A 15894-nucleotide genomic window follows, 5' to 3' on the forward strand; every position below is an offset into this window, starting at 1 on the left:
AAGAAAAAAAAAACCCCATCAAAAAGTGGGCAAAGGATATGAACAGACATTTCTTAAAAGAAGACATTTATACAGACATATGAAAAAATGCTCATCATCACTGGTCATCAGAGAAATGCAAATCAAAACCACAATGAGATACCATCTCATGCCAGTTAGAATGGTGATCATTAAAAATCAGGAAACAACAGATGCTGGAGAGGATGTGGAAAATAGGAACACTTTTACACTGTTGGTGGGAGTGTAAATTAGTTCAACCATTGTGGAAGACAGTGTGGTGATTCCTCAAAGATCTGGAACTAGAAATACCATTTGACCCAGTGATCCCATTACTGGGTATATACCCCAAGGGTTATAAATCATGCTACTACAGAGACACATGCACACGTATGTTTATTGCAGCACTATTCACAATAGCAAAACTTGGAACCAACCCAAATGTTCATCAGTGATAGACTGGATTAAGAAAATGTGTCACATATACACCATGGGATACTATGCAGCCATAAAAAAGGATGAGTTCATATCCTTTGCAGGGACATGGATGAAGCTGGAAACCATCATTCTAAGCAAATTATCACAAGGACAGAAAACCAAACACCACATGTTCTCAGTCATGGGTGGGAGCTGAACAATGAGAACACATGGACACAGGGAGGGAAACATCACACACTGGGGCCTGTCGGGAGCTGGGGGTCTGGGGGAAGGATAGCATTAGGAGAAATACCTAATGTAAATGACGAGTTGATGGGTGCAGCACACCAACATGACACATGTATACCTATGTAACAAACCAGAGCATTGTGCACATGTACCCTAGAACTTAAAGTATAATTAAAAAATAAAATAAAATAAAAATAAAAGATGGCTTCTTGTTGTTGTGTCTTCTAGAAGGGACGAACTCTGTGCCCTCATATGGCAGAAGGGATGAAAGGAAAAAAGGGCCTAGCTAATTCTCCCCAGCCCTTTTAAAAGGTTGCTAATCCCATTCATGAGTGCTCTGCCCTCATGACTTAATCACCTCCTAAAGGCCTCACCTCTTAATTCCTGTGTTGAAACGTACTGGTGAGGTTTCAACACAGGAATTTTGGGGGACACATTTAGATCATAACAAATGCTACCAGCAACTAGGATGGATACTTCACTAGGTTACTGGGTAATGTTTTATGTGTTTTGGTATGGTTTACCTCATTTAATCTTCATAACTACCCCCACAAGATATGCTTACCCCCATTCTAGAGATGAGGAAATTAAGGCTTAGAGAAATTGAGCAACTCACTCAAGTTAATACTGCTAATAAATGGCAAAGCCAGATATCAAACTCGTGTATGGCTCCCTGTAGATATGGGGCTCTTGAATACTATTTAGCTAACCTCATTGCTAGTCTCTAGATTTCATTCTTACCTTTAAGTTCATTCTCCAAATTGCAGCCAGAGGGATCTTTTTAAAATGCAAATTTGACTGAACTGCTCCTTTGATAGAGCTCCACCAAGTTTTCCAATTGCTTGCAGAATAAAATACAAGATCTTTTCATAGCCTTCCATGACTGTATATAACTTGATCTAACTTCCCCTACCAGTTTTTCCCTCTCTCTGTTCCTGAGCATACTCTGATATTCCCCTTGCCTAGAATGCTTTCCTCTCCCTTGATACTTAATTTTTATTCCTCAAAATCTCATAACTTTTCAAGGCAGGCCTTCTCTCACATCCCCACTTTTCAGATTGTGGGTCTCTGGTTATCCCTATTATAAATGTTTATAGCATTCTACACTTCTTAGTATCTCTTTTCCAAGTTGTACTAAATTTTTGCATAATTATTTTTCTATTCCTCTTAGGATATAGGCTTCAAGTAAGCAAAACTCTAATATTCACCACTATATCCTTAGAGTTTCATGATGTGCCTACAACATAATAGGCACTCAAAAAGTTCACTCATTAAATATTTATCGTGTCATATTCAACAAATAATAGCCAACATTCATCTGGTACTTGTACCATGCACTGTCCTAAGCACTTTACATTTATTTATTTGTTAACCAAATGCTGCAGCCCATTAAAATAGATACTATTATTATTCTCATTACACAGATGAAGAAACTAGGGCACAGAGAAGTAACGTCTTATGTAACAAAGTTATATAACAGTGAGTGGTGGTGCTGGAATATGAATCAAGGCAGTCTAGCTCCAGACACCAAGCTTTTAATCACTGCTCTATATCCTTTATAAATATTTTGTCAATATATTTACTTTGTTAGAAAAATAATTGGACAACAGCTTGCCTCTATCCCTTTCACTTTCTTATGTCCTTTGTCTTGGTCTTTAATACCAATACAGGTAGATAATTAAGTTCTTTGAACATCCCTTCACATTGGTGGTACGTGTTTTAGCTGGATGAGAACAAATTCTCGCATGTAAGTGCCAAAGGCAGAGTTCTGGAGAGCAGGTTGTGGAAAGGGTAAGGATATTAAAAGAGTGGGAGGTAGACCAAAAGGAAACAGTGCTATGAGGCTGGCACATCAAAGACATAGCTTTGCCTTGTCTAAGCCTATCTCTATAAAAGAAAGAGAAACTTTGACCATTTATTTACAACAGGCTCCATGGCTTAGCAAGAAAATTATGGAATTTAGAATCAATATGTCAATCAATAGAATTAAAATGTCTCCTTCATTCTCCCTCCCTTTCCCATCTTCCCCTCTCAATCTCTCTGTCCATCTTCTTTGCCTGTCTCCCTCCTGGACCCATCATATCACTTTCAGCAAATTGTTAAATGCATCCAAGCCTCAATTTTCTCACATTCATAATGGAAAATGTATGTCATAATGATAATAATTTCTCTCTTGGGGTTATTTTTCAAGGAAAAAATGAGATATGCAAGTGAAAGTGCTTGGTAAACTGTCAAGTTATATATACAAGAGCCAGTTGTGATTACAGTTTTTTTTTGTTTTTTTGTTTTTTGTTTTTTTTTTTTGCTTGTAGTCTTAGAGGAATTTGCTAAAGAGATCAGCATCAAAATGACCTACTTTTCACTGTTATTTCCCCTAAGGGCAGTGAACCTCTTCTTTTGTGAATCCACCCAGAGTGAAATCCCTGTCATATGCAATTGCAAAGTTCCGTATTTATAAAGACATGCTAACAAAGTCCTGCCTAAAGAAAGGCTGCATAGGGTTTGCAAACTTTGGTCTTGGAAGAATTGCATTACAGTGTATATGTGTTCTCCTGTTCTTATGATTTGTTCCATAGATATTTTACCCAAGGTTAAAATAGCATGCCCTCTTGAAATGTTGCACTCTAACCTGAGTGTGCTTCATTTACCAAATATTATATATTTGGACATAATAACTCATGATGAAGAAAAAGTATTCCTAACTCTAAGGGAAAAAATCACAACCAAGATCGTCAAATAAATAAATAGGCCAGTAGCCTCAACCTCATACCTTTGCATAAAGAGATGCCAATTCCTATATGTATGAAACTATTTTACATTTTATCAAGTACTTACTGCACTATGGGAAGGAACCAAAGAATGGACTAAGTATGCTAACTTAAAGGCATGTAGAGCCATACGAGAAACCCAAACATAAGACATCTACAGGGCTAGAAGCTTGAGAATGAAGCTAAAAGTAAAGCTGAATGTAAAGAATCCAATTAAAACACACTTCTCATTTACAAAGATCAGAAGATTATGGAAGGAAGCTGAGAAGGCACCTAGCTTCACAGACTTACTATTTATAGAAGGAAAAGGGATTTCCAATACAATCATTCAGTGCAATGGACAATAGCACTCCTGAAGTGTCTTGTTCATTGCTGTAATCCGGCTCCCACCCAGCAGCAGGCTTGGCATATAGTAGTTGCTCAGTGCACTTTTGCTGAATGAATGAACAAACAGCTTTCTTATACAATTCTCCATGTCTGAAAGGCCACTGACCTGGTATGTCAGTTAGAATTTTGTGAAGGAACGATCCATCAGGTCAGGTCTATATTTTAGAAGTGGAAACCAACTATCTCTAACTTAAGACAAGTGTTAAGAATGCATTTTTCTGAAGTCATACAGTAGGAAGGACGTTTTAGGATGTCATAGCCAACCTTACACATGCTTCCTTTCCCAGGGCCAAAGCAAACTCTGTCAATGACCCAGCTGTCAAATACATGTCAATATATCATCAGGAAAGTGACCCAGGACCAGAGAAGTGGTAGGAAGGAGGGGAGAAGTTCCTGACACGTGCCAGATCAAAGGCTTGGCGTATATTGATTCACTTAATTTTCACAGCTAGTTTAAACTATCTTCCTGTTTTACAGGTGAAGAAATGGAAGCACAGTGGGCTACTTTTCTTGTCTAAGGGCACACTGCTATTAAATGGCACAGTTAACAATTGATAAACAGCTGGGCAGACTCTAATGTGTTTCACTGAATTTTGAGTTAGTAAGAGCATCCTGGTCTATGTCACATTAAAACCAACATTTGTTGTTGTTTCTTAGCTATGTGAGATTTACTCAAACTCTGCTGATACCCATTGCTATAGCTAAAGAAAAGGAAAGGAAATGTGTTTTTGGAAATTCTGCTCTTGTTTTTTTAAACTGGGCTTCCCCTAGATGGGACTATCTGTTGAAAGCCTACATGGATAACCAGAAAGACAGAAACGTGCACAAATCACAAGTGTAGAAATCAGTGAGTTCTTATAAAGTGAACATACCTATGTAACCAGTTCCCAGAACAAGAAATGGATCATTGCCAACCCTATAGAAAGCCCTTCAAGTCCCTGCTGGTCACTAAGCCCACAAGGTAACCAATATCTTGACTTCTATTACTTTAGATTAGTTTTTGCCTCTTTGGAACTTTACGGAATTTGACCCATACTATTTTTTCACGTACTTTGTAATATTTGGTTTCCTTTGTTCCACATTTGTGTTTATGATATTCATTCCTGTTGCTGCATGTAACAGTTGGTCCAATTGATTTAACCACTAGAATAACTTTGCAAATAGTTACCACCTTCTCTAATAGGAAGTCCAATTATGTGAGGCCCATAAAGGTTATGTACAGTTCTTTTCTATGTGCTTTCTGTGGATAAAAAGTGTGGGTGACTTGACAGATAAGTTTCTGATATATAGAGATATGTTGGAATATCATATAGATCTAATTTGTAGGAAATTTATATTTGGGGTATATTATGATGCTTTCAATTGCTAATCATGTGTAATTGGGGACAGAGCACTGTTTTCTCTCAGTCTCTGTTTTCTCATCTGTATTACAAGCCATGAGACTTAAGGTTTCAAAGTTAAATGATGCCGGATACATAAAGGGCCCCTGTACCTACTTTTCCAAGAGATCAGTGTAGTCATAAGATTACATTTCCCTGCACGGATTGCAGGGCCAGCTTTTAGGGCACCTGAGGTCTTTTAGCAGTGGGGCCACTGATTTCATAACTGCTAAAATGTGTCCCCATGTTTTCTAACTATGAGTAACTAGCTATTTGTGGCCAGGCAGAGGTTTCTAATTACCCTTTCCTGTCACTCTTCTCTGGATCTCTCCCTCTTCCCAACAGGACTCTGCTAACTCACACACCTATTTCTACTAGATTTGCATTTAAAAAGCTGGGGAAATTGGTCTGTGAACCTAAGTATTAGATGAACTGAAAAATTATTGAAACAGAAAAAAATGAAAATGTCACTGACTGAAAATAAGAATATTGCTCAGTGGTTTGTACAATGCGATCCTATTTCTGTTATATACATATGTATGTTTACATACACACATAAACACATACATGACATGCACCAAGAAGTCAACAATGGTGATCTCTGACTGCTAAAAATGTGAGATTTTTTATCATTTGAATTGTTGGCTTCTCTGTAATTTTCTGTTTTTCTAAATGTGCCTGTATGCCATCTGTAATAATAAATGAGATATTTGCAAAATGTATATAATACTAAAGGTTTACAGTCCATTTTTGTGTCTGTTCTCTGATTCTACCTTTCCCATGAGAATAGGATATTTTTCTTATCCTCGTTTTAGAGATAAATAAATTTAGTCTTCAAGAATATAAGTAATTTACCCGAGGTTACCCTCTGAAGCAAGATGCAGGACAAGAACCATACCAGGTCTTCTGAGTAAATATTGCACAGTTTCCCTGTGCTAACGCCTGCATTAGGTAGATCAGAAAAGGGAAATGGAGACTTGAGAAATAACAACATTTAGGAAAGTAGTTATGCAATCGTAAATGGAAGAGATCCGAGGGTAAGATGCAACTTTAAATGCAGAATTTTCAGGAATACATGCATCTTTTAGTGCTAAACTGAATCCTCTATTTCATAGACCAAGATATAGTCTTGTTAGGAATCTGGAGGGAACTATTTGCTCTAATAATTTAACCTCTGATTTCTTAGTTGATGCCTTCAGGTAAATAAGATAATCATCCTACTTCCATATCTATCACACAAAGATGTTGCAAGGATTAACAAATAGGGTGTTGGGAGCTCCTTTGAGAAAAGAGCTATTTGAATTCCACATATCATTAGCAGATTAATATTATTTACTCAATTTATCTTCCTATTTCTCAGAGTCAAATGCAATACCCAGAGACTTATAGAAGGAACAAAATCTTTCTTTTCCACTCTTATTGCAGTAAAAGAGGGAAAAAAGAGAGGAAGAGAAGGGAGGTTGCTTTTCCCCTACTTCTTCCCTCTGGAAGTTTTTGAAAATGAAGTTCAACCGCATGATCATCCATGGTCCCAAGACCTACTCTTATGGCCTCTGAGATTTGTTTCTGTGGTGTTAAACATTGTTTCTTCTCAGGGACATCTTATGTAAGACAGGAAGAGAGCCAGTTTCATGGGCATGTAACCTGTTGGGTTGCACGGGGCCCTATGCTCAGAAGGGTTCCATATTTTCCATCTTAAAACTTGTAATAATATTATATTTGAACTTGTGTTTTATAAGTGATGTTTGATGGAACAGTGGAGTATGTGACAGTGGCTTGGAGCCTTGGCTCATGCACTTTCTCACTTCCTCTCACCTGCCTGTCTCCCTGGACAAGATCCTAACCATCCTCTCCTCTGCTCCCTGGTGCCCTAGGAATCGTCCAGCTTCCTTTTTCCCACCTGCACCTGTGACCACTGCTGTCCTCCATCCCCAGTCAGGGTACAGGCACAGGGGGGGTCTGAGTGAGCCATGTGTGCTTTGTAGCCTCAGGTGGGACATGGAAGCAGCTATCTCTGACCTGGGCTGGCATAGCTGTGGTAGACAGAGGTCAGGTCTTGATGGGGATGAGCCTCTTGTCCACCCCTGTTTCAGGTACCCAGCATGTCCCCGCTAAGAGGTTGCAGTACCCTTAGCAGTATGCTAAGACCCAAGGGGTTGTCTCCTGTGGGTAGGGTCTTGGAGACCATGAGAAGGGAGAAACACCTAACTCGACTTCCCCAGCTCTTGTGCCTGGTAGGTGCACAGCTTATCAGTCTGGCAGCTATCAGGAAGGAGGAGTGAGCTGCTGGTGAGCTATGTGTGTGCCCTCAGTCATAAGTGGCAGGGCCTTCATGTTGCTGTGAGGGTCTGCACTCACCTCAAGGTATCCCAGTGCCTGAAATAATGCACCAAACCTTTAATTGTGATAAGTGTACCATAATAATATAAGACATTAACAATGGGGAAATTAGGATGTGGGATATGTGGGAAGTCCCTGTGTTATCTTTACAATTTTTCTGTCAGTCTGAAAGTATTTTAAAATAAGTATATGAAGAAAAACCACCATGACAAGTTGAAAGAGAATGCAGAAGAAAGGAAAAAACTTTATATTTTAGTATCTTTTATAGCAATTTTACTGCTTTTTGAACAAGGGGCCCTGCACTTTCACTTTGTACTTGGCCTTTCAAATTACACAGCTGATTCTTACTCTAAAATCCCTTATTGAATATGCAATTCAGTTATCTCCCTTTCTTTTCTTCCTCATACTCTTTCCTACTCCTCAATGCCAGGCCTTAGGATTTCTCTGATTGCCATTAATAATTCTCCTATGCATCTATCACCTACTAAGAACTGGCTACCATCCTAGGCACTCCACATACTTTATCTTATTTCATCCCTTTATAACTTTATGAGATAAATATTTTTATCCTTCTTCTACAGATGTACGAAATTGAGGTCTAGGACCACACAGTAAGTGGTAGAAGAGAAAGTCAATATTCATGATTCTTACTCCAAATCTGGTGCTTTTATTTCACAGTGCTACAGATGGACCATTCAGCCTTCAGGTGCCCAAGTATTTGTAGGCTGCTTAGGCAATTTGGTTTCCATTCCTCCAGTTATTTGCTGAGTATCTCCTAGGTGCTAAAGCTACAAAGTTATAGCAGGGAGGCCAGTCCTGAGCTGTTCTGGTCATTTTCTTTAATTGCATTCATAGGTAGCAGGTGTTTAATATCCCCCTATTTAGTACACTCTGACCTCTGTGCCCCTGGCTTAGTTACCGTGGTAGGAAGACTATAAAGTGGATACAAAGTCTTGACTATGGATTAGAGTTTGGAAAGTGACACTCTAGCATAACTAACATTGCTTCAAAATGTATTAATTTTTGCTTAAACATTTTGATGGCTGATCTGAAGAAGAGAGGACAATGGAGCAAGGACTCTTCATATCCATTATCTGTTCACCCACGTCTCACACTGTACCAACTCTAGAAGTACATGCATGCTTGTTCCATATAGTAGACAATGAATGAGCTCACTGGTATATCTTTGAAGAGTCCTCTTTTTTAGTACTTCTGCAGGTATAATTACTCTATGTATTTCCTTGGTCAAGCTTGAGTAGAAATTAGATCCCTTTTTTCCTCTTAGTGAAGGAGAAATGTGATGTATCATCTTGCAGTCATTTTGCATATCAGCAGATTCAAAAAGCGAGGAGCAAGCTGCTTTCTCCCCACCGTCCTGGTGAATGTCTGATATTCGTTACAGAGAACCACAGGTTGTGATGTGGAAGACACGAAGATAGTAAATCCCCAGCAGCTGGGAAGTTGTTGGACTTTTTCCTTTATTAGAGGCAGGGAATGAGAATGGGAGGGTTCTGCCTCTTCAGAAAAAGCTTCCTTGGAAGAAGTGCTCTTCTGGAAACAAACAGAGGAGGCAAGGGGGTGTTTTGGACACACTAGAGAGTAAGTCAGAGAATCTTCGTGTTGAGGCAGCATTGCAAAATTGAAGAGGAAGAAAGGAAGGAAGGTATGTGTAAGTCTGACTTGAAATGAGTTTTATTAAAAACACCTCAATTCTTGTCTGCACATTTTTGATGAGTGTGAAAAAAAAATGGAGGAAGTTACCTCCCGTGGTTTTGTGGCTTTTTAAGTATGACATACAGGATATTGAATTTAACCCCTGTTTATCCTGAAGTGTATGAATATTTCTGGGATAAACAAAGCAACTATTCTTTGAAATATGCATCTGTGGCCAAGTGATTCCAGTTACTTGGAATCACAGTTCTGTTGATTCTCTTTTCTGCTTCAAGTATTTGCACACCACAGACATAAGATTATTCATATAATAATTTTTAAAAACTATGCGGTCTTGCTAGAATTTCTGTATAAATATATGTCTTTTAATTATGGCAGGAATGTTACATTAGAACTCTATATGAGACTTTACATTTTATTAGTGCCTATTGTGTGTTTGTATTTCAGAAAGCTTGGTAGAGTTCATGCTGTTTCTCTCAAAAACAGTCATGTATGCAGGAGAGTCCAACAGCTTTTTACAACTCTCTGTAGCTTCATTAATTCATCTAGCATTTATAAAGTTAATTCAGTGTTTATTAAGACAGATTTCTTAAGCCAATAACCTGAAGTATTTTTTAGACTCACAAACTTTTGGATATAAAATGACATGTTAAGGATATGTAAAAAGTTTTAATTATCTAGCAAAAAAAATGTGATCTTCACAACAATATTTTTTGTATGGACCTCCAACAATATTTCCAGAAAGTCTAGAGTCTTAGGGCAGCAAATCAGAACCCCCAGCTTTAATCAAAATAAAAATCTGCAGTGTTCACATCTGGCTCCACCTGAAAGTCCGGTTCAGAATTTCCCTGTGATCCTGGCACTTGCAGAAGGGAAGTTTTAGCTTTGTTTAGTATAACAAGAGCTGCAGGACTCCCAGGCCAATAAACGTGTTCACGTAAAACTCCAGACAGCTTCTTTTAGACTGGAGTCTTATCAGGGAGACCTCATTTTCCCTCTAATTAAAGGGAAGATTTCAGGGAGAGAAAGGAATAGCCTCTGCCTCTCACTTGTGCAAGTCAGTGTTCGCTGAATTAAAAGTTATTCCAACATGAACACTTTCCCCAGCATGAATGACTGCCTAGAATTTGAACGTAATCGTCAACCAGTTTTCGCCCAAATTTTGACTGTTTCATTTAGAAGAAAAGCAAAATGAGAAAACGCTTTCCTCATTTCTCCTTGAGATGGCAAAACACTCAGAAATGACATCACATACTCTAAAGGACCCTGGGATGACTAAGGCAAAGAGAGCTTGAGAAAACTCTTTGCTGCTTCTGCCTTTAGTTTTAGGACACATTTATGCAGATAAGCTTATAAGAGACCGTTCCCGTTCCCTCCGCCTTCTTCCTCAGAGGAAGTTTCTTGGTAGATCACCGACACCTCATCCAGGCGGGGGGTGGGGGAGAAACTTGGCACCAGCCATCCCAGGCAGAGCACCACTGTGATTTGTTCTCCTGGTGGAGAGAGCTGGAAGGAAGGAGCCAGCGTGCAAATAATGAAGGAGCACGGGGGCACCTTCAGTAGCGCCGGAATCAGCGGTGGCAGCGGTGACTGTGCTATGGACAGCCTGCAGCCGCTTCAGCCTAACTACATGCCTGTGTGTTTGTTTGCAGAAGAATCTTATCAAAAATTAGCAATGGAAACGCTGGAGGAATTAGACTGGTGTTTAGACCAGCTAGAGACCATACAGACCTACCGCTCTGTCAGTGAGATGGCTTCTAACAAGGTAAGAGATGACCTTTTTATTCATTAAAGTGTGATCATGCGGGGAGCTCCAGCTCCCCTCACCTCTGTCGGCTGCAGAGTGTACCAGGGAACGCTACCAACCCTAAGAATGTGTTTCTTGCTTTGTCTAGAAGATTCTGTTCCAAAGTGTCACACTCTACTTGTGTCTTGATGCTACAGCAAAAGTTTAAAATCCTCAGTACACTTCAATTTCCAGAAGCCAAATTTCTCTCTTAGCGATGCAATTTGGAATAGGTTTAAGGTGAGAGGTGTCTGTCTGTAAAGCTTCCAAATCAATATAAAATGGAAAGTGCTTTAAATTTTTTTTACAATTATCAGGAAGCGAAAATCTGAGTGAATCTTGCTGCATTGCAATCAGGTGTCACATATTTATTTTTAAACAAGAAAGTAGTTTAACCTTCATATATCAATTCGAAAGAATGGTCTGCATTCAAGTTGGATAAATTCCCTCTAAGAAGGACATCCTGGGATTTTCTAAGATTTCTTTTGTGATGCTTTCATGACCTAAGATAAAAAAGAAACAATATGCTTTGTCTCCAAAACCAGAAGTTTTCTTTTGTTTAAGTTTGCTGATTTTCATAGTGAAATCATTTGAAATTGCCTTATGCATACTGCCCCCAAAATGGTTTTATTTACAATCCCCAGACAAAGCTTAATGTTGAAGAGCCTTAATTAGCTATCATTATATCATTTGTTTAATTAACACCTGGACTTAGAGTGCTAATTTATGTAGTGAGAGTTGTTGCTTTTTGTTTGTATTTTTACCTTGGAGAATATTATATTAAATACATATCGCTATAAAGTTATACAAAGTTATATGTGTGTGTGTACACAGACACACAGACACCTACACTTTGTTAAAAAGCCTTACACCATACCTTCATAAGTGCACATTTCAGAGTCCCAATCATTCTAGCCTGAGGTATCATCTTGTTGTCTATGTTTCTGGGGCTGAGAAGAGATTTTGTTCCACACCTGCCAGCATGCCCTTTCCAGCCCTGAGGTGCACCAGTGAGTGTCTGTCCCTTCTCCAGTGTTCCTGGGGTAAAAGTACCACCTTTGGATCAAGGCTTGCTGGCTGCCCCTCAGAGGATCTGCGCAGAGGAAGCAGTGTGTCCTCAGGAGATCCTGAAGGAGGGGAGGGGGGACTCTTCCTACTTGGAACTCTTTGTTTATTGGTTAATGAAAGGGTGAAATAAGTCCCTTTCTAAAATTTTAGTTTAGAGTTTAAGTTGGAAGGGAAAAAAAAAGAAAAGAACACATTTGAGGATTAACTATTTATTGACTTTTCTCTGAAGGTCTCAATTGAAGGTTAAACTCAGGGATTTTCCAGGCTGGGGTAAAATTCAACCAACTGCTTCCCTGTGAGGAGGGCTTTGCTGTGTGACTTCTCCAAATCACACTGGGACTCCATGTAGAAGGACTTCCACAAGGCTTGAGCCTACTTTGGAGCATTAGCAGACACTCTGTTCCCTGTATTTTGTGGTAATTGATGGCTATGCAAGATGTAGATCCAACATTTATGGGGTAGTTTTTCAATAGCTTCCACCATAGAGAATATGGCAAACTTCAATAGTCACCAAAATATACTAACTAGAGTCACCAAGATAAAGCAGACAATTAACTCCAAGAAGAGAAAAAGAGTACCCCCTGAGAGACTACAAGTTGCCATTAATTTTCATTTTGAGTGTCAATATGCTGTAGTATTCTAATCCCATTCATGCCTAGAGTGCTGGAAATAGACATTGACTGTCTTGCAAATTTATTAAAAATAATCTTATTCAGCATAGTAGTTAGTAAGGCTCTGAGACCAGGCACTCTGTAGATACGGGTGAGGATTCCAATCCCTCAGGCTTCCGCTCCTCCTTTATGGTGTTATGTGCAGGAAGCAATGAAAGTTGAATAGAGCTAACCCTAACAAAAGGGCTAACCTTCAATGCTGACACAGTTAGCTTAAGTAAAAAGCATGCAGCCTCAGTCATTTTCTAGATCTACAGTGGAAAGATTGTCAGGCAAAGCAATTATTTAGTGCATGAATGATGCCCAACTGACAGTTAAGATTAATTTTTAAAAATATCTCTTTTTACTACCTTTTAAAAGATTATTGATTATTCAGATAATTGTCTCAGGTTAAGCTTAAGCATAACATGCACCATGACACATATGATATAAGGCAATGAGGCCAGGGTGTGGTGGCTCACACCTGTAACCACAGCACTTTGGGAGATTGAGGCAGCATTTTGGGATTGCTTGAGCCCAGGAGTTCGAGATAATGCAATGCAAACATTTTTGTGACCACCAGAAAGAAATTGATCTACACCCGTTCTTTGGGAACGGAATTATCTGTGGCAAAAAAAAAAAAAAAAAATTATATTGCATATTCACTTTTCAATGTTGTTGAAATTATCTGAGATTCCCATCCAAGTTGAAGTTGACATTTTAAAACTTTATCCTGATCATCATTCCCATTACTATGCAGTCTTATTTGGCCATATTTTGCTTACCCTTATCAACTAAGGAGCCAGGGTAAAAGTCTCTGAGTTGAAGATCTGGAAGAGATGTGAAGACATGTTATAGAGGGCGTGTACCTATCAGCAGTATCCACTACATTTTTGCAAAAACTCTGTGTTCCTAGTTCTGTCTCAGCTAAGTGCCCATTAAGTTTTGTTTGCAATATCTGATCTTATGAATGGTGATAGGTGAAATCGTGCTATGCTGAGGGGTATTTGGGAATTACATAAGTGCAGTCTACATGCCACTGGTAGAGAGTTAACTGTGTTTGGTGGAGGAAGAGCAAGCATCTTTCATCTTTACTTCATCTAGGTAGGGTTGTGCTTTTTCAGTTTGTTTGTTTTCCTTAATCCTTTAAATTTTGAAGAAAACTGAGTGACTCAAATCTCCTAAAAGACTTTCTCAAATGTATTTCATAGCCCACAGAGTTAGATAAGAAACATCGTCCTCTCTTTGGCCCACATTTCTCTGATCCCTTAATGCTGGCCATAGTCCAAATGGAATTCCAGAATTTTAGAGAACGATGCTGCCAAGTACTTTAGTCTTATAAATTATTTTCCTCCAAGAATTACTAGAAGATGGAATAAGTTCAGCAGAAGTTTTACAAGGCAATGGTATTGTTATTTAAGATGAAAAGGATGGCTAGTGAACCTCCTGCCAGCTGCCCAAATTCGATTAGACATGTTAGAGCTAGCTGTTTTGCTTAACGACACATTGCCTTCTTAGAATTGTTCATTAATTTTGTGTTTCAATTTTCATCACCTCCTGAATTAGAAGAATTGTCTTATACTTCAGCAAAATGCATCAGAGCATGAGTTCCTCAGTGGCAAAACAGTCAGATGTTTTGAAAACAGGATGCTTTGGCTCTCCATTATAAAAAGAGGAACGGAAAGAGAAACAGTATAGAAAGGAAGAAAGCAAATAGCCTCAGCAGGGTCCCCAGCCCAACAACGGCATAAACAGTGACCTATCTTCCTGACCTTCACTGTGGCTCAGTTCCTGACCTCGTGTCACCAAAGCCAACCGACGTCATTAGAGGAGGATAGGAGGAATGGCGCAGCTGCTGTGAGGGTGACTAGAATTTCCTGTCTCCTTCCTGACAGACGCAGTCAGAAAAGTACAGGGTTGCAACAACAGTGGCCGAGGAAGGAGCAACCCAGAACAATCCCAGGCAGGCATAATTGTGACTGACGGGGAATGGGGAGGTGTTCCTTCCCTCACGGTACTGAGAAACCTAGTTTCTCACCTAGAATTTTCAGGTGAAAAACGTCAAAAGGGTCATTCTTACTCAGAATGCTAAATGTTTTTCAAAGGATGAACATGCTGTGGTATTCAGAAAGGAGCTATGTTCAAGCAACTAGTCACTGTCTTCACTTCCCCCACAAATGCCCTCCACTGTCCTTTTCGTTCTCCATTGGTTTTGCTCTGGGGCTGTTTTATATGCAGTACAAAGGTTGGGTGCTGCTGGGTGAAAATGGATATTCTGTTGTTGAAAACAGTGGCCCTGTGTATTAGTACTTTTTTTTTTAGAATAAAGTGTTAGGACCTAGCACTTGAGTAAATGTTTGCTAAGATAGAAATGGGAGATAGATGGTCCTTTTTCTCTTAAGGCATCATGAAGTCGGCTACAGATAACCATCATGGGGAAGTGAGTCCTCCTGGCTACGCAGGCTTATTTTTCCAGTTCTTCAGGTGCAGCCATACTAGAGTACTAAACAGGGAGCATGAAGGCAACTAATTGCCAGTGCTCTTGGGTGTGCGGGATAAAGTCACACAATTCTACCAGGCCCCGAGCCAGCTGGATATTAGGCTGCATGACACTGGATGGTGATCACGACAGGCTAATTGCCCTAATGAGGGGTAAACCATTTTGTATTTAACTGAATAATCAATAACTATGGAAAATGCCAGCTCCTGCAGAAATGATAGGAAATAGATCTTACTGGCCAGTGGATTCATGTTAGAGCTCCGTAAGAGAGAAGGTAGACAGGTGTTCAGTCCTTGAAAGGAATATTCATGCCACTTTTGCCTAAAATGTAATGATATGATTACAGCAGTGCCACCCTAGCATAAGATGGATCCTTTTCCTGGGCTCTGTGCTGTAATCAGAGGGCCTTAGCCTGGCCTTCCTTCTGCTGCCCTCCACCCCAGGAAGTGAGGAGTTGGCTGGGCCAAGGGAGCAGCTTTGCTCCCCTCTCTAAACTACATTTTGCATCTGCTGGACCCCCACATTCTCTGTCCAGATGGCTTTGAACCCACTTCCCGGCCATACAAGCCTCTTCCTGGAATGTGCTGCAGGCATACACACCCTTAGACCTAAGGAGTTTAACCAAGAGGCAGCAATGACAGATGTGAAGACACTTGTGTAGAAGGAACTTAGGCAAGCAGGT

At 39.6% G+C, this 15894-nt stretch overlaps 1 protein-coding gene across 5 annotated transcripts in view; it reads left to right on the forward strand.

Annotated features, from left to right (window-relative positions):
* Nucleotides 1-15894, forward strand: part of PDE4B (phosphodiesterase 4B, cAMP-specific) — a 621546-nt gene that overhangs the window by 568597 nt on the left and 37055 nt on the right. For all 5 annotated transcript variants that reach the window (XM_011936840.1, XM_011936844.1, XM_011936841.1 and 2 more), the window contains one exon: nt 10861-10973. In XM_011936840.1, coding sequence (XP_011792230.1) covers nt 10861-10973 — 113 coding nt within the window. The remainder of the gene's footprint in view (nt 1-10860; nt 10974-15894) is intronic.

This window comes from Colobus angolensis, unplaced genomic scaffold (genome assembly GCF_000951035.1).
Source record: "Colobus angolensis palliatus isolate OR3802 unplaced genomic scaffold, Cang.pa_1.0 Scaffold158, whole genome shotgun sequence".
Classification (NCBI taxonomy): Eukaryota; Metazoa; Chordata; class Mammalia; order Primates; family Cercopithecidae; genus Colobus; species Colobus angolensis.